This window comes from Gasterosteus aculeatus, chromosome 18 (genome assembly GCF_964276395.1).
Source record: "Gasterosteus aculeatus chromosome 18, fGasAcu3.hap1.1, whole genome shotgun sequence".
NCBI lineage: Eukaryota > Metazoa > Chordata > Actinopteri > Perciformes > Gasterosteidae > Gasterosteus > Gasterosteus aculeatus.
The window spans coordinates 16,531,024-16,554,028 of record NC_135706.1 but is presented as its reverse complement, the minus strand read 5'-3'; the positions used below and the strand labels follow the sequence as shown (position 1 = coordinate 16,554,028).

Here is a 23,005-nt window from a genome sequence, read left to right as displayed (position 1 = left end):
GGTCTTTCATTCGTTGACATCAAGAAGCACTTAATAAACATGAAGAATGACACAAAACGTATTGAACAAAACCAAAGTGTAATATATGTGTGTGTATATATAACACACACACACACACACACACACACGCACACACACACTATACACGTGTGAAGCGACTCACTGGTGCGCTGCGCTGAGCTCCGGCTCGTCCCGACTGAGACCGCCGCCGTTTCTGTGGAGAGAGCGTGACGCCGCCATCCAGGTCTCGATGCTCCCGCCGGCCAGGTGAGGTGCATGATGGGAAATCTCTGAGCTCACGGAGCCGGGCTGCTGTAGAGGCCACTCGACAGAGGTCTCGTGGGCGTCGGTCTCGTGGGCGTCGGCGGGCTCGGGGTGTGATCTCAGCCCCAGAGAGCGACGGTTGCTCGGGCGGTATGAGGGCCCGGGACGCCCAAAGGGATTCTGGGTATCATCGAGGGATTCTGCTGCAGACAGCTGCAGCAAACATGAAACAACAGGTTGGTGTTCAGAGCTCACACAATAACAGAGGGAGAAGTTCTGCAGTTATGATTCAGAGTTACGACAAAGCTGATATGACTTGAACGCAGCACACCAGCAGGATGCAGTGTGGAGCCCCCCCCCCCCCCCCCCAGGCTAAAGTCTATGCTCACCCTGTGCAGTGAAGGCTCCCCGGTGAACTCTCCACACCCTACACTGCACAGGAGCTCCTCTTCCTCCTCCTGCAGAAGCTTCTCTACTGATGACAGAGCACAAGTTGGTCAAACACAGCGTGGGGGTCTGAGGCCATTATTCATAGACCCCCCAAACCCTCGGCGTACTTGTCTCCTTCCTCCCCTGCAGCTTCTGGAAGTATTTCTGCGCTTGGACTTCCTCGAAGCAAAGCTCCGACCCCTCCAGGACCAGGGCCTCCTTGTTGTACTGCGACACAGTCACAACGCCAGAGGCCCGACCGGGGGGGAACATGCCCGAGGTCTCAGAGCGAGAGACCCTGAGGAACAGGAAGCACACGATGAGTTATTATGATTATAATGCTGAAACCTTCAGTCAGAGGAGGAGGAGAACTCACGTAGTGACGGTTCTGTACGATTGAGGACAATCCAGCGAGTCCTGGAACAGAAGATGATGGACGTGAGCAAACCTCAGTGTCATCAAGTCACTGAACCTCAGAGATACTTGCCTTGTTTGGAGCGGCAGGCTCTCTGTGAGAGGACGTCTGCTGGCTTGAGTCCATGTTCTGCAGCACGCTTTGACCCCCGGCTTTACAGAACACACATCACGTCAGTATTATCATTACTAAACACACGGAGCAGAGGAAGGAGGCCGCGGACGGACGCTCACCGGATGCTGCCGTCTGGCTCCGGCTTCTCGTCTGAAACTGCCTGCAGATCAGATTTAGTTTTTTAAAGCACATTGAAGTTATTGTTTAGCGTCTTAGTGATTTACACTCAAACAAGGATGTAAAACCCAGTAAAGAGAATTGGAACTGCTCCGCAGCATCTGCTCATACATATCATACACACACACACACACATATATATATATATATATATCATATATTGACATGTCCAGTGAACAATAGAGAGACACCAAAATGAGTGCAGACGTTTAGTGTTTGAAGCTCTAAAGGGGTATATAAGGATATATTTCAGAGTGAAATAAAACCTGGGACAGGTCCCCTAAATGGCATTCTCCTTTTACTGTATTAATGCGTCCCAGGAGAGGAAGGAGACGTTGTAAAATCGATCCGCGTGTGTGACGTTACCGGAGTTCAGCGAGGACGGTGTCGGCCGGCTGGGCTCGGTTCTCCACAGCTTTCTTATAGACGGCCTCGGCCTGCTCATTCATCCCTCGGTGCTCAAACTGTCGGGCCCAGGCCACGTACAGGGCGGCGGTGGTGGTGCCGACGCCCTTGCTGTACACGTGACTGAACAGAGCGACGGGGTCGGGGGAGAAGCCCGCCTGTGGGACGGATGGATGAAGTCATTTATTGGCCTGCAGCGGACCGACCCGGGACGCTGTGGAACATTCCAGACAGACTTACACATCTGATGCAGCAGTTCACGTATCGGAGGTCGTTGGCATATTGCTTGACGTTTAAAAACCTCCGAACCAGAGAGTCAAACACCAGCGCCATCCCGCCGAGGCCGTCTGCAGGGAGGCTCTGCTCCAGGTACTCCACAAACCTGGGAGAGGTGTGCAGCACAGACACAGGAACAACAGAATAATGTTGGTATACAAGAGAGGAGATCGGCCCCTGTGTGTCATCGACTTGCAGAGATGAGACGTTGAATTTGTTAATAAAGAGAAACAATCAGAAAATTGAATATAAACAAATAAATAAAACCATATGGTGTATATTATGGTAACGGTGAAGTTATTTGAATCATTTCTGTCGTAGGAGTTGGATGTACTGTACATCTTTACGTTGTTCATTCTCTACACCCCTACTTGCTGTTTTCTCCTCAGGTTTCTCCCGGGTGAAGATTTTTTACATTTTGGGGATTTGGGGACAGGGTGTTGCATGTTTACAGATTGGAAGGGCTGAACAGAATAAAACTATTTGAATTGAATAAACACGTTGACCAGAGGAATCTGCTCTCTGCACTCTGACTCCCGTTACACAAGAATCATCAAGTGAGGATGAGGGAGACGCAGCTGATTTCAGGTATACTATCCCAACTCAAGTGACTCAGACCCACATCGTGTTACAGAATCTATAATGAAGTTCCAATGGTTCAGAAAAATGGGCTACAAACACAAAACAGAAATGTTGTTTCTGCACTTTTAATTCCATAGTTTATTTCCCTGAAATATATATTTGATTTTTGTATTGTTTTTAATTAGGAAAAGTGTTATATGTATAGTGTTATATTTATAATAAATACAAGTTAATAAAATAATGTGTTTGTCCTTGTTAAGGGATGTTAACATGACAACTGTGACTAAGTATGTAACTTGTAAGTTTCCAGGGGGCAATTTATCCGTTGAAACAACGTTTAAAAGACGTGCAAGTTGGTTCAAAAGTGAAAGACGTACGTGAAGACGTTCACGTATAGACCCGTTTTCAACATGATTTATAATACCGGTGGTAAAGTTACAAACGTGGACGTAGTTTATTTTTAAACCTCCAAAAGAATGATATAGCACACAAGAGAGGACGAAATATTACCGTATAAAAAATCATGTTGAAATGTGGTCTAAACATAGACGACATTAGAGCTAGCTAGCGAATACCAACTGTAAACATTAGAGCTAGCTAGCGAATGCCAACTGTAAACATGAGAGCTAGCTAGCGAATGCCAACTGTAAACATTAGAGCTAGCTAGCGAATGCCAACTGTAAACATGAGAGCTAGCTAGCGAATGCCAACTGTAAACATTAGAGCTAGCTAGCGAATGCCAACTGTAAACATTAGAGCTAGCTAGCGAATGCCAACTGTAAACATTAGAGCTAGCTAGCGAATACCAACTGTAAACATTAGAGCTAGCTAGCGAATGCCAACTGTAAACATGAGAGCTAGCTAGCGAATGCCAACTGTAAACATGAGAGCTAGCTAGCGAATGCCAACTGTAAACATTAGAGCTAGCTAGCGAATGCCAACTGTAAACATGAGAGCTAGCTAGCGAATGCCAACTGTAAACATGAGAGCTAGCTAGCGAATGCTACATGCACTTTGACCACATGTACTCACTTGTCCCACTTGTCCAGAGGGTCGTCTCCGGTGTAGGAGCTCATTCTGTCTTCAAAGCGCCTGAATTCACACAATTAAAAGGAGTTATGTCGTAAATAAATACGTTACATTCCGCATTAGCAACGCGACTAGCATGAAGCTAACACTTCATTTCACTTCATAACACGGGGACCGTTAACTACTACTAGAACAGCTCGCTCGCGCTGACTTACTGTAAATAAGTAGCGATATCCATTTCTCTTGTGTTTCTCTTGCAAACGTTCCTTTAAACGTTCCGCGAATTTAAATTTCGCGCTCAGCCCAATAGCAACACGGGCCTGTGACGTAGGTTGGACAAACCACGCCCCTAGAGTGTGATCAAGTTCCGGTTTAAAAACGAAAATAATATAACGAAGATACAAAAAATCCAAACAATTTAAAACTGTTTTTTAAAATTTAAAAAAAATAGGCAATGACATTAAATTATGTTTTCGTGAGGCAACATATTTGTCCGTGTTCTTTTGGCGTGGTTCTTGTGTCAGCTGATCATAACACGGAAGTGGATGATTTTCGACGTCATCAGGCGGCTGTGTGCGGAGACGAAGAGCTGCTTTTAACGGCTTCTTCTCCGGATCTATGAATCGTTATCGGCTGGTTTTAACGTTTCGACGTCCCACTGCAGTGTGGAAGTGTTCGTCTGTCATCTGTGAGTTCTGTCGGTTGATCAGGAGCTCCGGCGGTTTTGTATCATTTAGTAAATCCACGAACATCATGAAGAGCAATAGGTTCATCGTAACCCCATTTATAAACATGCCACATGTTGTAGAAATACTCTACCTACCCATACTATTATATCATATTGCATTGGTTTATGTTTCAGTAATTATCTGAATCTGAACAAATGCATTTCATCATACAGCTCTACAACTCTTAAAAAGTATAACTCTCAGCTCAAAAGCCATTGGTGACTTAGCCAAGAAACACAAGAAGGAGGAAATAATAAATTTGATGGATTTCTGAGGAGAAATGCTAGTTTAGAGTATTCAGCTTTAAGACAAGTGCTTAAACTCTTTTTCAAACTGGAAATTAATTGTATTTCAATCCGCATTGTTGGACATTTTATAGTTTGACGAGTTCCTCGACTTTCTCTCCTGTGTTCGTTTGGAGGATGGAGAAGGTGTTTCGCTGTCCCGGTCGCCATGGCTACGCTGTGGAAGTGTCTCCGTTCATCCCTCACCGCGTGGCCTGCGCCGCCTCCCAGCACTACGGCATCGCAGGTCAACACCCAATATCTGCTTATCTCTGCTTCCCTCGAACAGTCACAGCGAACTGGGAATCAAACTCCCAGTCGGAGGAAGTTTGGAGGAAGCTTCTCAAAGCAGGTTCCATCCTCATCATCTAACTGACTGCATGTGTCTGCAGGCTGTGGCGCTCTGCTGGTGCTGGATGAGACGGAGTCGGGGGTCGCTGTGGTGCAAAGGTACCCTCAGGTCCATCTCTCTCCGACCTCTGAGTCCTTATGTCTTTTAGCTAGCGTTGTTCCGACACTGATACGAGGAGCAGAAGGTCCTCCGACGCGGCCTCCCGTCCTGGATCGGGTCTCTGCGAGCTAAACCATCCAACTGCTCACGCTGGCTCCTCAGCAGCTTCCATCGCCAGCTCACTCCTCGAGATGGAAGCCGCTGAGGAGCCAGCGGCCGTGTGGAGCTTTAGCATCTGGCCGGGGACAGCAGATGGAAATTAGCCTCTCTGGCTGACTCTGACTCACTTACAGTACACCTGTAGAATGGTGACCATTGTCCCTGCAAAACAAATACATAAGTAAAGATGATTTCTATAGTTTTGTACTGGTGTCCACCAATGCACAGGTCAGGGGAACGCAGATCGAAGTTCTAAAGGGCTGCTGGGTAGATGTGTTTTTGTAGTCAGGAAGTCACTGGTTTCCTCCAATCAGATTCCTTTATTTCAGTTTGGATTATTACAGAAAATGATCCTCTTGGCTAATGAACTTGATGAGGTGTAAGAATACTGGGTGGTCGTTCCTCCAGCATTATGTTGAATCTTTGTCTTCTTCTTCCTGCCCTGAGGCCTCATTTACTCTTTCACACACGTGTAGATTGATCACCTGAACACGCTGGTTGCTTCAGGACCGCAGGCTGCACAGGTGATGACTCCAGTCTGTGCGTGTGTGTGTGTGTTTGTTAGCTGGCAGTGGGCCGACGGGCTTTTTGACGTGACATGGAGCGAAGCCAACGAGCACGTCGTGGTCGCCGGGGGCGGGGACGGCAGCCTGCAGCTGTGGGACACGGCCAATCACGGCGCTCCGCTGCGAGTGGCCAAGGAGCACACGCAGGAGGTGAGTCGACTGCAGAGGGGCGGGTTACTGTGTGTGTCTGTGAGTGACCTTGTGTGTGTGTGTGTAAAGGTGTATTCTGTGGACTGGAGTCAAACCCGAGGGGAGAACCTGGTCGTCTCCGGGTCGTGGGATCAAACAGCCAAAGTGGTGAGTTCGACGTTATGCACCAACCGCCATGTCAAATTCCTTGTCTGTCTAACATATTTTGGCAATAAATGTTCCTGATTCGTCTTCTGTATTTATGGACTTTTTTTCTGCCTTTCCTCCTGACGGCGTTGTGGGGTTTTTATTTTGTTATTTCCTGCAGTGGGACCCGTCTCTCAGCCATTCGCTGACCACGCTGAGGGGCCACGAAGGGGTCATCTACAGCACCGTCTGGTCGCCTCACATCCCAGGATGCTTTGCTTCAGCCTCAGGTGGGACCGCACGCAACACAAGCCGTATGGATCTGTCTTTTAGGGAGGAGAAGAAAGGAGGCAAGAGGCCAGAGACAACCTCTGCTTCTTTAAAGTGAAGCATTCAAGCTGCATTCTGTGCAGTGACCAGCAGGGGGCGACTCCTCTGCTGCCATAGACGTCTATGAGGAAATGACTCTACTTCTCTGTAGTGACCAGCAGGGGGCGACTCCTCTGCTGCCATAGACGTCTATGAGGAAATGACTCTACTTCTCTGTAGTGACCAGCAGGGGGCGACTCCTCTGCTCCCATAGACGTCTATGAGGAAATGACTCTACTTCTCTGTAGTGACCAGCAGGGGGCGACTCCTCTGCTGCCATAGACGTCTATGAGGAAATGACTCTACTTCTCTGTAGTGACCAGCAGGGGGCGACTCCTCTGCTCCCATAGACGTCTATGAGGAAATGACTCTACTTCTCTGTAGTGACCAGCAGGGGGCGACTCCTCTGCTCCCATAGACGTCTATGAGGAAATGACTCTACTTCTCTGTAGTGACCAGCAGGGGGCGACTCCTCTGCTCCCATAGACGTCTATGAGGAAATGACTCTACTTCTCTCTTGATTTATTCCCTCAGTAAACATTGTGAACATGAGTTTATGTCTCAGTCTCTAGTTTCAAGTCTTCTTCAACACAACATGATGTTCATTTAGTACTTTTTGGTCCATTTAGAGTCAAATAGACCATAAAGCTGGGGATTTGGGGCGGGGCTACACATAGATTGACAGGTCAGAGACGTATACGTCCTCTCTACGTCCTCCTCAACCTTATATGGTCACTTCCGGTTCACTGGCTGACTTTAAACATGTACTCAAGCCAAACGGAAAAAACTTTCATTCATTAGTTTCACTAAACTAAATTAAATTAACAATTTTTAACCTAAGCATATATGTCAGCTTATAAAAATGATGTGTAAAATAAATAATCGGGACACTTTGAGACAATCAAATCAAAGTCAAAATACAAAGTGGGGAGCACTCAGGGGGAGCAGTGGCGTGGTTCGGCCCCCGGGGGGCGCTGCAGCTGCTTTCTGTTGGTCTGGTGTGCAGCTCCAGATGTGAACGAGGCTCTTGCAGAGCTCGTGCCTCCTATGAGTCACTCGGTTATTTGGTTCCTTTCCTTTTAATGTTTGTTTCTGCAGTAGCAGGGAAACGGGCCGTTTCAGAGATGAAGCAGGAAACATCGGATCACCTATTAGGTCTGTTGTGTTGTTTTTGAATGTTCATTTAAAGCTTGTGTCACAAGTCTGTGCTGCAAGGATCCAAACTCTGTATCTGGTTTATTGGTTCATTTCCATTGGAAGTCTCTTTATTATCCAGGAGGCGCTATTTGGGCTCTAATGTTACCTCATAGTAACCATGACGACTGAGCCTGGCTCCGGACAAGAGCAAGTCAATCAGTGTGGACCAGTGGGAGGGCACCAACCTTATCAGGGGGCGGAGCCACGGCATTGACGCTACCAACCAGCTGGCGAACACGTTTGTGTTGGTTTCTGGGAGCAGGCGGCAATCAAAAGACGTGGAGGGGGGTTCAACCACGTGACCTTCATAAGGTTTAAAACCTTTTGAAAGGTCTCATTTAACCGTCCTCATGAACTGGAACTCAATCAAGTTGGAAGATGAACAAACTCACTAAACCCAAAATGTAACAGAAAACAGACTCAGTCCAAACCAACTGTAGCACACTAACGCGTGTTCAGGAAACTGAGCAGGTAGATGGAGATCGTCTGTGATCTGAACCTCTGAATCCGGAGGTCAAGTGTTATTTGTTGGATCAGATAAATCCTCCAGTGGAGCTCTGGAGCTGCTGCTAAATGATTTACCTCCACAATAAAACCATTACTGAGGACCGGCTGACCTGATGGTCCACACACAGATAGGACGTTATGGTCCTTCCATGTTGACACGTTGTTGAATACATGAAAAGAGAAGGACTTCTATGGGACCAGAGGAGTCGCCCCCCGCTGGTCACTACAGAGAATGCAGCTTTAACTCAAGAATCGGACTAAAGGTCCTCTGCTCAGTAATGATCTCTGATGATCTCAACGTGACTGATCCGGGGTCAGAATGAGAGCTGCTTGCTTCTGCTCTCTTAGTAGAGATGCAACAAATGAACATACATAGGTATATGTGTGTGTGTGTGTGTGTGTGCATATAAAATCAAACGTCATATCATCACGTCTTGATTACAATGAAATTTAATTTGTAAAAATAATATGATTGTCCAGTTTCATGTGTGACTAATGTGTGATTCTCCACTGGCTGTTTGTTCAGTGTGTTTATTCCAGATATTAAAGTACACACACACATTCATTATGTGTGTTTGTTCAATGATATCAGGTAGTGTCTGGTTAAATAATTGATAGCAGGCAGACACACGCACACGCACACACACACACACACACATGCGTGTGTGAGAGACAGAAAGTGTTCTGGTTGGAAACAGACAAAGTTAAATTGAATTAACGAACGCTAAGCGCTGAAGTCGATAAACGATCTGGTGGTGGTTTGCAGCTCCAGCAAACATCACATCGTAAAAGAGACCATGAACTCACGTTTACAATGTTTACTGAGGGAATAAATCCAGAGTCATTTCCTCATAGACGTCTATGGGAGCAGAGGAGTCGCCCCCTGCTGGTCACTACAGAGAAGTAGAGTCATTTCCTCATAGACGTCTATGGGAGCAGAGGAGTCGCCCCCTGCTGGTCACTACAGAGAAGTAGAGTCATTTCCTCATAGACGTCTATGGGAGCAGAGGAGTCGCCCCCTGCTGGTCACTACAGAGAAGTAGAGTCATTTCCTCATAGACGTCTATGGGAGCAGAGGAGTCGCCCCCTGCTGGTCACTACAGAGAAGTAGAGTCATTTCCTCATAGACGTCTATGGGAGCAGAGGAGTCGCCCCCTGCTGGTCACTACAGAGAAGTAGAGTCATTTCCTCATAGACGTCTATGGGAGCAGAGGAGTCGCCCCCTGCTGGTCACTACAGAGAAGTAGAGTCATTTCCTCATAGACGTCTATGGGAGCAGAGGAGTCGCCCCCTGCTGGTCACTACAGAGAAGTAGAGTCATTTCCTCATAGACGTCTATGGGAGCAGAGGAGTCGCCCCCTGCTGGTCACTACAGAGAAGTAGAGTCATTTCCTCATAGACGTCTATGGGAGCAGAGGAGTCGCCCCCTGCTGGTCACTACAGAGAAGTAGAGTCATTTCCTCATAGACGTCTATGGGAGCAGAGGAGTCGCCCCCTGCTGGTCACCAGAAAGAATGCAGCTTTCTGACACAAGGACCATGTTTCCAAGTACATTAAGTATCAGACCTTCTGTCATTAAAGAGTGCTGTGCTGAGAGAGACGGGTTGAGTTGTGAAACACTGCTAGCTAGCATTAGCGCGCGCTGGAGAGGTTCTCACCTCTGGCTGGATCTTCAAGCATCCAATCCTGCTTCACCACACTGATGGCTGCTGATGTTTGAAGGTCATCTTCTGGGGGAGGGGAGGGAGGTGAGAGTACTGGAACCACTCGGATGAGACCGTCACCTTGGTTCGTATTTTGAGGCACATTAGTGGAGAGGTGGACGCAGTCACGTGACCTCCACAAGGTACATACATGTTCCTGATGGTGTGTGTATCCTGTAGAACATTAGAGGTGGACTTCCTTAAAGGGCTCTCACTCTTTTACCTACTTGGTAAATACGGGACTTTGCTGTATCAGCATCCCCCCCCCCCCCCCCCACACTGTCTACTGGGCATGTTTTCCACTTGACTTTTACACCACTGCGGCTGAGAGGTGGAGAGAGGAAGAGAGGAGAGGAAGTGAAGCGTGGAAGCGGCGATGGACGAATCGATAGCGAGCGGTCGCTCTGCTGGAGGAGGTGTTGGTGTTTCCATCTATTGCTGCGATTAACAATGAGGAGGAGGAGGAGGAGGAGGAAGAGGAAGAGTGGTCAGTAAACACCAGGTGAAGCCAAGAAGAGAGTTTAAAACAATCTGGATTTATTGTGAGCTGTGAATTCAAACCCATGACCCTGTTTCCACGATTCATCGATATTAGTGTTGTTGAATCTGAGTCCGCTTAAAACCTTCCTTCCTCCTCGTTCTCTGGACCACTGAAGCATAAATCCCTCTATTTCCCTGAGGGAGAACAAGGAGGTGGAGCTGCCAGGTTCTTCATGTGCGACACATCAGGATGTTCCAGCTGTAATAACACACAATAAGCTGAAATAGTGAGACATCGAGACTCCATCTTTGAAGCTGGTCATCATCCAACACGCATCGCTGAGATGAAGCCATGATGGAGCCATCAGGGGCAAGCAACCGGGGGTGAGCAGGAGGGGGAAGAGGAGGAAGGAGGAGGAGGAGACTGCAGACCACCACGGGCCTTCAGGGTTGCTACAAAGCACCGTGCGGCAGAACCAACGAAACCACCAAACACAAGAACAGATTCTTCTTTCCTGCCATGCAGATTGTGTATATAAATATGTCTCTCTCTCTTTCGCTGTCAGGCGACGGGACCCTCAGAATTTGGGACGTGAAGAGCGCCGCGTGTCGATTGGCCGTCCCGGCGCACAGGGCCGAGATCCTGAGCTGCGATTGGTGCAAATATGACCAGGTGACCAGACAGATGTGGTCGATGTTAGAACCTTATCTAGTTGTCAGGAGGAGACGGTGGTTTGTTGGACCCCCCCTGCGGCCCCTCGTGTGGCCTTCAGGGCCTCTTCACTTCCTCGTTCACAACCACGTGGAAACTATCAATAGACAAACTGTTATGAGGTCACCTTCTGGGTTTTCATTCCAAATTTGGGCCGAACAAGCCCCATTAGCAGAGAACCTTAATTAGCGTTAGCACACTGATGCTAAGCTAGCTGCTGAAGCTACGCCGAGAGATTTTAATTATGTTGATGTGAGGGGTTCCCTTTTAGTCTTTGATATAATAAAATATGTGATGAGAGTTGTAGGGTTGACAGATTGGGGGCGGGGCTTATTGATGCCTTAAATACACAAATGTGACTTGTTGTGTTTCTGCAGAACATCGTGGCCACCGGCTCAGTGGACTGCAGCGTGTGTGTGTGGGACCTGAGGAACGTGAAGCAGCCAATCAGCACGCTGCTCGGCCACGCCTACGCCGTCAGGAGAGTCAAGGTACACACAGGTACACACACAGAGACATGCAGGGACACACAGGTACACACACAGAGACACACAGAGACATGCAGAGACACACAGGTACACACACAGAGACACGCACAGACAGAGACATGCAGAGACACACAGGTACACACACAGAGACACACACAGACAGAGACATGCAGAGACACACAGGTACACACACAGAGACACACACAGACAGAGACATGCAGAGACACACAGGTACACACACAGAGACACGCACAGACAGAGACATGCAGAGACACACAGGTACACACACAGAGACACGCACAGACAGAGACATGCAGAGACACACAGGTACACACACAGAGACACACACAGACAGAGACATGCAGAGACACACAGGTACACACACAGAGACACACACAGACAGAGACATGCAGAGACACACAGGTATACACACAGACACGCACAGACAGAGACATGCAGAGACACACAGGTACACACACAGACAGATACATGCAGAGACACACAGGTACACACACAGAGACACGCACAGACAGAGACATGCAGAGACACACAGGTACACACACACACACACAGACATGCAGAGACACACACACAGACATGCAGAGACACACATACACACACAGAGACATGCAGGGACACACAGGTACACACACAGAGACACGCACAGACAGAGACATGCAGAGACACACAGGTACACACACACACACACAGACATGCAGAGACACACACACAGACATGCAGAGACACACACACAGACATGCAGAGACACACATACACACACAGAGACATGCAGAGACACACACACACAGACATGCAGAGACACACATACACACACAGAGACATGCAGAGACACACACACACACAGACATGCAGAGACACACATACACACAGAGACACACATACAGACACAGAGATACACAGAGATATACAGAGACACACACAGCCGATGACAGCATCAAACAGCCACTTGAATGGACTTAATAAGACCACACACACACACACACTACTGTGTGTGTGTGTGTGTGGTAAAAGGCAGCTGCAGAGGAGTTCCCAAACACTTCCCACTTACTCAGATTAGATGCTTGTCCCTTCACACACATGCTGACGTGACAAAGGAACACACACACACACACACACACACACACACACTTTCGCCTGAATAAGCTGCTGTCGGCTCAAGATGTGTTTTTCAGTAAAGGTGTTGGTAATCGATCCAGCCTTTGTGTGTGTGTGTGTGTCTGCTGCTATTGATCCACTGGACAAAGCAGAAAGGAAGTGAAAGGCTTCATGATCAGTTATTAGTACTCACTTACTCCTCGGAGGCCGTTCTGTGGATGCAGATACTACTGATGATATCTGGTCTCCTCCTGCAGTTCTCTCCGTTCAGTGAGGCCACGTTGGCGTCCTGCTCCTACGACTTCACCGTCAGGTGAGATCATCTTTCATCGCTGTGAGCCGTCATGTCGTCTGTCAAAGTACTCAAAGAGCAGGTGTCACGCACGTGTCATGTGACAATAACGGGATATATGGAGATGAACGAGGTGTTTGCTCCCACTAATTAATAGTAAACACGAGGGAGGAAGCTGGAAACGCAGGAGAATGATTCGTGTGCTACGTATTGCTTGATTAGAGGTTAATAATAAATGATGCTGTCCGAACAGGAAAATCCCAGACCGGACAAAGCTCGTCGAGACCTGTCAATCATTGTGTAGCCCCGCCCTAAAGCTTCTCCTGCTTTATGGTCTGTTTGACTCCTAGAAACTAGAGACTGAGACCATAAACTTTATAATGTTTACTGAGGGAATACATCAAGAGAGAAGTAGAGTCATTTCCTCATAGACGTCTATGGGAGCAGAGGAGTCGCCCCCTGCTGGTCACTACAGAGAAGTAGAGTCATTTCCTCAGACGTCTGTGGGAGCAGAGGAGTCGCCCCCTGCTGGTCACTACAGAGAAGTAGAGTCATTTCCTCATAGACGTCTATGGGAGCAGAGGAGTCGCCCCCTGCTGGTCACTACAGAGAAGTAGAGTCATTTCCTCATAGACGTCTATGGGAGCAGAGGAGTCGCCCCCTGCTGGTCACTACAGAGAAGTAGAGTCATTTCCTCATAGACGTCTATGGGAGCAGAAGAGTCGCCCCCTGCTGGTCACTACAGAGAAGTAGAGTCATTTCCTCATAGACGTCTATGGGAGCAGAGGAGTCGCCCCCTGCTGGTCACTACAGAGAAGTAGAGTCATTTCCTCATAGACGTCTATGGGAGCAGAGGAGTCGCCCCCTGCTGGTCACTACAGAGGATGCAGGTTGTTTTTACTTCTGAAATATAGAGTTTGCATTCTGGGTAAAACAGACACATTTGAATATGTGAAAGCTTCTTCTGGAGGTTAAACAGGAGCAGCGGTGGAAGCGGTTTCTGCTGACGCTGCGTTTCTTTCCATCATCCTGCTGAGGGGACACTGTGCTAACGTGAGATAAAGATACAGAAGAGCTAATAACATCGCGTATGAGAACATGCTGCTTCGTTCTGCAGAGAGGTCAGAGGTCAGATACATGAATCCATTCATAGGTGGATGAGATCTGTGATGGATAAATGATGAATGAGATGGAATCCTGCTTCTATGTTTTTCTTCTTTGTAAAGTGAATATCTTCGTCTCTTCAGGCTAAATAATCAGTTTAAAGCCGTCGCCTCCGCTGTGGTTGAAATGTAGTGATCATATTTCTCTTTTTTTATGGAAGATCTCGTCAAATTGATCGATAATGAAATCAATCAGACCTGGTGTGGAGGGGGCGTGGCCTTCTGGAGGTATTTTCCTAATTGATCATTTGCATTTACAAATGTACTTTTCATGCATCTCCTCAATATATTACACAGCTTCAACTGGGGTGAATTTATATTTAAATCAATATTACATCATACATATAAGGTTCAGTATAAACGACACATGATGATGTTGGTCTGGCAACACTTTTAACTATTAAAAATGAACTGTAATATTGGGATGGATTTTCTGTATATTTGTTTTTCCTTCTGAATTCCTCAATAATTGAGCCACAACCGTAAAATAAGAGAACAAAAGGCTTTTTGACACAAAAATGTGCTGTGGAGAAAAAGGGAAAGCTGGTAGATGAATGTGGTGAGAGCCGTTTGTTTCATTGATCCACACAAACCGGGTGACGTGGAGGCAAGACTTCACAACCAGGAAGACAGACACATTAGTCCGATAACAGAAATGATCCTTTTATTAGATAACGTAGATTCCTCCCTTCGGGGTGTCAGGTCCTCGGCGGCTTATCCTGCGGGAGAGCAGAGGAGAGGTGCTGTGGGGGTTCCCTCGATCTGCCTTCACTCCCTCCTCGCCTGCTTCTCCGTCCTCTACATCCAGGTCACTGCTTGATTGGGTTCATGGGCTGCAGCCCACCAATGCACCGGGTAACCCTCCCCCTCCATTACCTCCCCCAACCTGATGCAGCGTCTTGGCTCGGCCCCTCCTGGTGTGCTCAAACACTCAGGGCTGAGTACTGATTTCATTACACACACACACACACACACACACACACACACACACGTACCGTTAGCTCAAAGTAAGAAGTCTGAAACAAATACAAAACAACTAAACAGCATTTAGAAGGCTGTAAACAAAGTAATCCATTAAGGAATCTTTTATTTTAAGAAGAGGCTCCTTCTCACCGACATGTCACTGTTGACCTTTAACACGCGTCAAAGCTGCGTTCTCTGTAGTGACCAGCAGGGGGCGACTCCTCTGCTCCCATAGACGTCTATAAGGAAATGACTCTACTTCTCTGTAGTGACCAGCAGGGGGCGACTCCTCTGCTCCCATAGACGTCTATGAGGAAATGACTCTACTTCTCCGTAGTGACCAGCAGGGGGCGACTCCTCTGCTCCCATAGACGTCTATGAGGAAATGACTCTACTTCTCTGTAGTGACCAGCAGGGGGCGACTCCTCTGCTCCCATAGACGTCTATGAGGAAATTACTCTACTTCTCTGTTGATTTATTCCCTCAGTAAACATTGTGAACATTTATGGTCTCAGTCTCTAGTTTCAAGTCTTCTTCAACACAACATGATGTTCATTTAGTGAATTATGGTCCATTTAGAGTCAAACAGACATAAAGCAGGGGACGCTTTAGGGCGGGGCTACACACTGATTGACAGGTCTCCAACAGACCATAAAGCAGGGGACGCTACCAGAGACTTAAACAAAGTGGTGTCACTTCCTGTTCACTGGTTTTAAAAGAAAATAACAACGTCATCCAACGTGTGATCCAAGAGGGCAAAATGGGGTCGAGACGTCAGGCCACAAACAAATGGATGACTCAATCATAACAGCAGCTGTTGTTTTTACCAAACCCAGCATCACACAGGCGACGCACTCAGCTAGCGACCACAGCTGGCTCACATAGCGCAGCTCTGAGCAGCTAAAGGCTGATGTTGCTGGTGGTGGAGACCAAAAGCAGAGCTAAAACTGAGAGCGTATTGGAATCTATGTAACAGCCCCCATCTCTAACCAATAATGACTTCAAAAGGCTGAGAAAAGAATTCTGTTGCACCGCCGCCTCCAAGCTATTCTCTGATTAAAGAATCTAATTTTTCATGCATTATACTACAAACCGGCTGTGTATCTTTAATTGAATCTCAGCTTGTTTCTCTGAGAAAATCCTTAATCCGCTCATTACTGTGCGATAACGCGTGTCAGGGTCCATCACTGCAAGCGGGAAGGAGGCGGAGCTACAGACGAACGTGTGTGTGGACCCTGTGAGCACCAATCAGGGCCGACTGCAGGAAGCGCTAATCATCTCCAGCCTGTCGTCTCTCCTCCAAGTGCTTATCAGCTTCCTCTTTGAACGTTATAACTTCTGTCGCTACGTTGTCCGATATTCCACGTTAAAGGCTGAATCGATGTTTTCACTCCGGACCAAACTATAAGAATAAAGGATCTTCAGAAGAGCTGCTCACGCTTTCCCCTCGCTAAGCTAAATGATGCTAAGCTAAGCTAACGGTCTCCAGGCTGTAGCTTCATATTCACTGCCGATATGAGAGTGGCAATTAATCTTCTTATCTAACTTTCTTCTTCAAAGACATCGAGCACAAGCTGGAGTTCACTTTATTACATGTGAAGCTCCGTCACGTGTACACACACACACACACACACACACACACACACACACACACACACCTGCCTTCCTGTGTGTTCATCACACAAAGACGTGAATGCACAACGGCCTTATGCAAATACACCTGAGCACACTCCCATTGCCCCGCCCCCCCACTGTCTGTACCTGGTTTTGATCGGATCCTTCTAGGCGAGGGGGGGGGGGGGGGGGGGGCTTCTTCTTCTGTGATGTTCTCTCCGATGACGGAATCTATGCTCCTCATCCTTTCAGATGTTTGATGACCCCTGAAACTCATCAGACGTTAGCAGATGTTAAAACACGTCCAGAAGTTTATCGATCACTTTGTTTCTAAAAACACACTTTAATTATTCTCCCGTCACCAGAAACACGGTCAAAATTACCATTTAGTGTCGAAGGTTTCCTCACAAGGTCTGGTTCTCCACCTTTCATGTGTCCTCATGAGGTCTGGTTCTCCACCTTTCATGTGTCCTCATGAGGTCTGGTTCTCCACCTTTCATGTGTCCTCATGAGGTCTGGTTCTCCACCTTTCATGTGTCCTCATGAGGTCTGGTTCTCCACCTTTCATGTGTCCTCACAAGGTCTGGTTCTCCACCTTTCATGTGTCCTCATGAGGTCTGGTTCTCCCCCTTTCATGTGTCCTCACAAGGTCTGGTTCTCCACCTTTCATGTGTCCTCATGAGGTCTGGTTCTCCACCTTTCATGTGTCCTCATGAGGTCTGGTTCTCCCCCTTTCATGTGTCCTCACGAGGTCTGGTTCTCCACCTTTCATGTGTCCTCATGAGGTCTGGTTCTCCACCTTTCAGGCCTCCTGAGGACCAGACGTCCTCCACTTTTCAGGTCACATCATGAGGTCTGGTTCTCCACCGTCCAGGCTTTCTCAGGAGGTCTTGTTCCCCACCCTTGAAGTCCAGTGGTTTCCTGTCTCTTTCCCTCTGTCTTTGTCTCCTGTCACTTCCCTCGTCTGAAATGTTCTTCTCTTTGTTCCTCTCCGGTAATGACTTCCTGCCTGTCGTGTGACGCACAAACAAAGGTGAATGGAATACAATAGAAGATAAATAATTACCTTGGTGGAAACGGAGGACAAAAGTAGTGTGTTTGTCTAACTGGGACACGATGACATCATCCCAACCAAACCAGTCCCACTGTGTCCTCGTGGACCAGTGTGATGGTCCAGTTCTCCTCGCCCTGATCCCAGCCCTTCCATGTGATGGTCCATCAATACGGATCTGATATTTACACTTAAGCAGCAGCAGAAAGTATTAAATGCTGATTAACTACGTGAAATGTGACACCTTCTTCTTCACAAGCTACAAACACAGATGCTGCTTCTTCAAAAGCCTGAAGCAGATCAGTTTGAAAGGTATCAGGTATTGAGAGATATAATATATTGAGTGAGTTTTTGGTGTAAATCACTGCTCATGCTCGCTTGTGTATGTGTATATATACACCATTGTGTGTGTGTGTGTGTGTGTGTGTGTGTGTGTGTATTAATACGGGTCTGATGGAGCCCAATAGGAGCTGCAGTGTTCCCTCTGAAAATGATTTCATTACATTTGCAAAGTGGATTGTGGATGTTTGCCGAGTCAGGGCTTCTGGTACACACACACACACACACACACACACACACACACACACACACACACACACACACACACACACACACACACACACACACACACACACACACACACACACACACACACACACACACACACACACACACACACACACACACACACACACACACACACTCGAGGGACGTGGTCTTTCAATTAGTGCGATTGGCTGCTGAGGCCTTGTGTCTGGAGGTGTTTTATCGCCTCTCTTCTCTTACTCCTCGTCTGTCGGACGGGTTCTGTACTTGTGTACAAGTGAACTCAATCTGACTCAATCTTATAATAATTATCTTCCTCAAGACAAAATGTGGGGACGACTGATTTAATATTTTATTATTTTCTATCTGTTGTGAAATGATCTGAGAAAATGTAATTTTCATAAACTTAAATTAAACTTCTTTTGCTAGAAAAGTCATTTTAAATTTCTCCTTAATGATCTTTCCCTGTGTGTGTGTGTGTGTGTGTGTGTGTGTGTGTGTGTGTGTGTGTGTGTGTGTGTGCAGGTTCTGGGATTACAGAAGGAACCGACCTCTAGAGACCGTGGAGCATCACTCAGAGTTTGTGTGTGGATTCGACTTTAACCTGCACAACCCCGGACAGGTAACACACACACACACACACACACACACGCACACACAGACACACACACGCGCACACACACACACAGACACACACACGCACACGCACACACACACACGCACACACACACACACGCACACACTAGCTGACTGGTTTGGACTGCGGCGTCGTTGACGCCTCCCCCAACCGTTCCTTGTGACTGCGTCCTGCATGCAAACACTCACTGAAGCACCACATGTGGATTAACTCTCCCCAGAAAGTGTCCCCAACAAACATCTGTTCATTTGTATCTATTTTAATAACTGCTGGAAAATCTGAGTCAGGACGTTTCCACGACTCCGATTACGACGAGGTGGAAGTGCGTACATGGGGGGGGTCGAGCCCATGACGTCATGGTAAGGGCACGGTTTCCTACGGCAACCAGCCGGAGGGGTCGAGCCCCCCCACCGAGCTGCACGTTTTGTGTCATGGGGGGCAGCTGTGATCTACTGGTGCTTCCTCTGTGATCCGCTAAGTCAGCACTTTGTTCACATGATGTGGGTCCCTCACTGCTGAGGTCTGATGGATCACCTCCCTCACACACACCCACACACACACAGGTGTGTGTGTGGGTGTGTGTGAGGAGCATGAAACCATTCACTGGTTCTCAGGCTGCTCCTTTGAAGGAAGAACTGCTGTAACTGCAACCTTTGCCTTGCTCAGTGGTTCTGTCACCTCGTTAAAACCACAGGCCCTTTAAAAGGCATCGTGCAGGTTGTCATGGTGTGTCAGAGCTGTCACTCACAGCAGCGTTGCCACAGCAACCCAGCAGCGATTACGAGCGCTGTGTGACGCTTCCCCCGACAGAACATACGACAACAAGCCTGTCAGCGTTAATTATTATTTCTTCACTCGTGTCTGAAGAAAAGAAGAAGGACATCGAAGTGGAAGCCAGACTTTGAACTTTGTCGCGTGCTGTTCCTCCTCTCTTTGTGCTGCAGTCTTGGCCGGCGCTGCTCTCTTTCCATTAGGATCGTTAAAGTTAATTAACGGAGGGAGAGGGAAGGTGGGGGGGGAGGCGGTGGGTAAGAGGGGGGGTCTCTCCTCTGCTCCCTCAGCGGAGAGCGAGCAGAGTGGGAGGCCCGATGTTGAGGCTGATTCGGGGATGATGAAAGCACATGTATGTACGAACGTAAAGAAGGAGACGCATGACGTCACCATAGCAACCCAATAAACCTGATGATCAGTCCAGACATCCATCTCATCGAAGTGTCACAATCTGAGACCTTCACATGGAGGAGGAGGAGGAGCAGGGGGAGGAGGAGGAGGAGGAGGACGAGGAGCAGGGGGAGGAGGAGGAGGAGGAAGAGGAGCAGGGGGAGGAGGAGGAGGAAGAGGAGGAGGAAGAGGAGCAGGGGGAGGAGGAGGAGCAGGGGGAGGAGGAGGAGCAGGGGGAGGAGGAGGAGGAGGAGGAAGAGGAGCAGGGGGAGGAGGAGGAGGAAGAGGAGCAGGGGGAGGAGGAGGAGGAGGAGGAGGAAGAGGAGCAGCGGGAGGGGGAGGAGGAGGAGGAAGAGGAGCAGGGGGAGGAGGAGGAGGAGGAAGAGGAGCAGGGGGAGAGGTAGAGGATGCTGAAGGAGCAGCATGTTCTTCTTTCAAACTTCTGCGTTTGTAAAATAAAATTCTCCCTCCCGATACAAACTGCACGCTTCACACATGACGGGTACTTGGTGTCCCAACATGCATTGCAACTGGCACACAGCAATTATTGCACAAACTCTCCTCTGCATGTTGTTTCGCTCTAACAGCCGTCGTTCAATATGTAATTATACAACAAACCGGCTTCACGTTCATCATCTTCAAAGTGTAACCAGCTTCAGGTGATAGCCACGTCCTCACTGAGGCCTGTTACTCAGGTGATAGCCACGTCCTCACTGAGGCCTGTTACTCAGGTGATAGCCACGTCCTCACTGAGGCCTGTTACTCAGGTGATAGCCACGTCCTCACTGAGGCCTGTTACTCAGGTGATAGCCATGTCCTGACAGAGGCATGTTACTCAGGTGATAGCCACGTCCTCACTGAGGCCTGTTACTCAGGTGATAGCCACGTCCTCACTGAGGCCTGTTACTCAGGTGATAGCCACGTCCTCACTGAGGCCTGTTACTCAGGTGATAGCCACGTCCTGACAGAGGCATGTTACTCAGGTGATAGCCATGTCCTGACAGAGGCCTGTTACTCAGGTGATAGCCACGTCCTCACTGAGGCCTGTTACTCAGGTGATAGCCACGTCCTCACTGAGGCCTGTTACTCAGGTGATAGCCACGTCCTCACTGAGGCATGTTACTCAGGTGATAGCCACGTCCTGAAAGGTATTCTCAGACTGAAGGTTGTGATTAGTTTCTGTCGCTCTCTAATATTTGTGTTTTGGAAACGCATAAAAAGGCAGAGATCTGACCTGTGGTGAACTTATGATGCTTGATGGTCTCGGGAAGCAATTATGTTCATTAGAGATAATTACAAGAGCAGAAAGCTCTGACTGTCCAGCGTGACGCAAACATAAGCACACGAAGGAAAATCAAACAAAGAACGTTTTTCTAAAAATGTCCTTTTTAGTCCAAAGGAAAACAACATGATGTGAGTCCATCCTTTGGCCTTGAGACAGGAAGTGCACATTAGAGAGGAACGATGAGAGAACGGGGGACGTCTTCGTCCCCAAAGCGGATGATGGAGGGTCATTTAAGTGGAACTTAAGTGTCCTCCAGAGGAGACGCCAGGACTCCCTGAGTGTCCAGACTTCACCTGCTGCACCAAGACACAGGGACGTCTCAGGGACGTCTCAGGGACATCTCAGTCTCAGGGACGTCTCAGGGACGACTCAGGGACGACTCAGGGACATCTCAGTCTCAGGGACGTCTCAGGGACGTCTCAGGGACGACTCAGGGACGTCTCAGGGACATCTCAGTCTCAGGGACGTCTCAGGGACATCTCAGGGACGACTCAGGGACGACACAGGGACGTCTCAGGGATGTCTCAGGGACGTCTCAGGGACGTCTCAGGGACGACTCAGGGACGACACAGGGACATCTCAGTCTCAGGGACGTCTCAGGGACGTCTCAGGGGCGACTCAGGGACGTCTCAGACGGCTTGTTTCAGCTTCAGTGCTTAAAACACAACCAGGCTGTGAGTTTGTGTTGACACCTGGTATTGAGCCCAGATGGTGCTTCAGTTCGTAGTCGTAGGCCGGGTGGAGGAAGTAGGCGTAGTCATCGGGTCTCACTGGCTGGTGGACGGATGTTGTGCAGCCTCCACTTTGTCTGGTAGAGAACCTTCAATCTGGTGGAAACTAAAGCTTTAAGACGTGGTCGACTTCCCGGTGAAATCATCCGCCTCTTGTGTTACTCTGACACGTGACCCGCCCGAACACACCAGACCACAGCAGATTGATGTATGTCGTTATTTAACAGACGTTTAGATCATTTCCACAAACATAAATCTTTCTGAAGAAGGTTACCAGCTCTTTAGCTTCGACCTCGTCTTGTTGCTGATCGTTTCTTTGTTGCAGGTGGTGGACTGTTCCTGGGATGAGACGGTGAAGATCTACACACCTGCCTGTTTGTCTGTTGGGTCACACAATAGAGCATCGTAGATCAAACACACAAGTTCTCACGATGTCTTTTACAAACCAGAGAAGAAAAAACACAAAACGATGAAATGAGCGCGATGATGTAACCTTCACTGCTACAGTGTTACCGCTCACCTCTAACGACAACTTTAAACCATGAGATCTACATTGCGTTGTCCATCTATGGAGGTCCCCACAACGTGCTACACACACACACACACACACACACACCTCACCAGCTTTGGGGAAAGTTCCAGTACGTTAAATCTGATCTGAAACAAGTTAGAAATGTTTGATGGACCTTTGGGTGACTGAATTATGTAAATGAGGACGTTGATCCATCATCACCGCTGATGCTGCGTTTTAAAATGTCCTGTGACTGACCTCACCGGTGAAAAGTCATCAATGGTTTGTATTTGTGCCTTTTAATAAATATGCAAATATCACATA

The 23,005-nt window shown here is 48.1% G+C and overlaps 2 protein-coding genes across 7 annotated transcripts in view; one reads left to right on the top strand and one right to left on the bottom strand.

Moving 5' to 3' along the window:
• bub1 (BUB1 mitotic checkpoint serine/threonine kinase) overlaps window positions 1-4,217 on the bottom strand; it is a 9,978-nt gene extending 5,761 nt beyond the window's left edge. For 2 of the 3 annotated variants that reach the window (XM_078093812.1, XM_078093811.1), the window contains exons 1-10: window positions 3,907-4,217; window positions 3,695-3,754; window positions 2,045-2,186; window positions 1,766-1,962; window positions 1,342-1,382; window positions 1,181-1,260; window positions 1,070-1,110; window positions 822-991; window positions 654-739; window positions 164-477 (exon numbers count right to left, since the gene is read on the bottom strand). In XM_078093812.1, coding sequence (XP_077949938.1) covers window positions 164-477; window positions 654-739; window positions 822-991; window positions 1,070-1,110; window positions 1,181-1,260; window positions 1,342-1,382; window positions 1,766-1,962; window positions 2,045-2,186; window positions 3,695-3,754; window positions 3,907-3,929 — 1,154 coding nt within the window. In that variant the 5' untranslated portion in view covers window positions 3,930-4,217. The remainder of the gene's footprint in view (window positions 1-163; window positions 478-653; window positions 740-821; window positions 992-1,069; window positions 1,111-1,180; window positions 1,261-1,341; window positions 1,383-1,765; window positions 1,963-2,044; window positions 2,187-3,694; window positions 3,755-3,906) is intronic. The other variant, XM_078093813.1, reaches the window with a different exon arrangement.
• pex7 (peroxisomal biogenesis factor 7) lies at window positions 4,145-23,005 on the top strand. 4 transcript variants are annotated; one of them, XM_040160965.2, is made up of 11 exons: window positions 4,145-4,379; window positions 4,841-4,950; window positions 5,096-5,153; window positions 5,879-6,029; window positions 6,099-6,176; window positions 6,337-6,445; window positions 10,978-11,084; window positions 11,501-11,614; window positions 12,985-13,040; window positions 18,882-18,978; window positions 22,496-23,005. In XM_040160965.2, the coding sequence occupies exons 2-11, from the start codon at window positions 4,842-4,844 to the stop codon at window positions 22,577-22,579; spliced, it is 963 nt and encodes a 320-aa protein (XP_040016899.2). In that variant the 5' UTR covers window positions 4,145-4,379; window position 4,841; the 3' UTR covers window positions 22,580-23,005. The 4 variants fall into 4 exon arrangements, with proteins under 4 accessions (XP_040016899.2, XP_040016903.2, XP_077949940.1 ...); XM_040160968.2 differs by having other exon boundaries at window positions 4,229-4,379; window positions 4,799-4,950; XM_040160969.2 differs by lacking the exon at window positions 12,985-13,040 and having other exon boundaries at window positions 4,222-4,379.

What these genes read in the sequence shown, in the direction of transcription:
- pex7 (XM_040160965.2), top strand. Translation starts at nt 4,842, where the DNA reads ATGGAGAAGGTGTTTCGCTGTCCCGGTCGCCATGGCTACGCTGTGGAA. An exon ending in CCAAGGAGCACACGCAGGAG is followed by an intron (nt 6,030 to 6,098) that starts GTGAGTCGACTG and finishes GTGTGTGTAAAG; the next exon opens with GTGTATTCTGTGGACTGGAG. An exon ending in ATTGGTGCAAATATGACCAG is followed by an intron (nt 11,085 to 11,500) that starts GTGACCAGACAG and finishes GTGTTTCTGCAG; the next exon opens with AACATCGTGGCCACCGGCTC.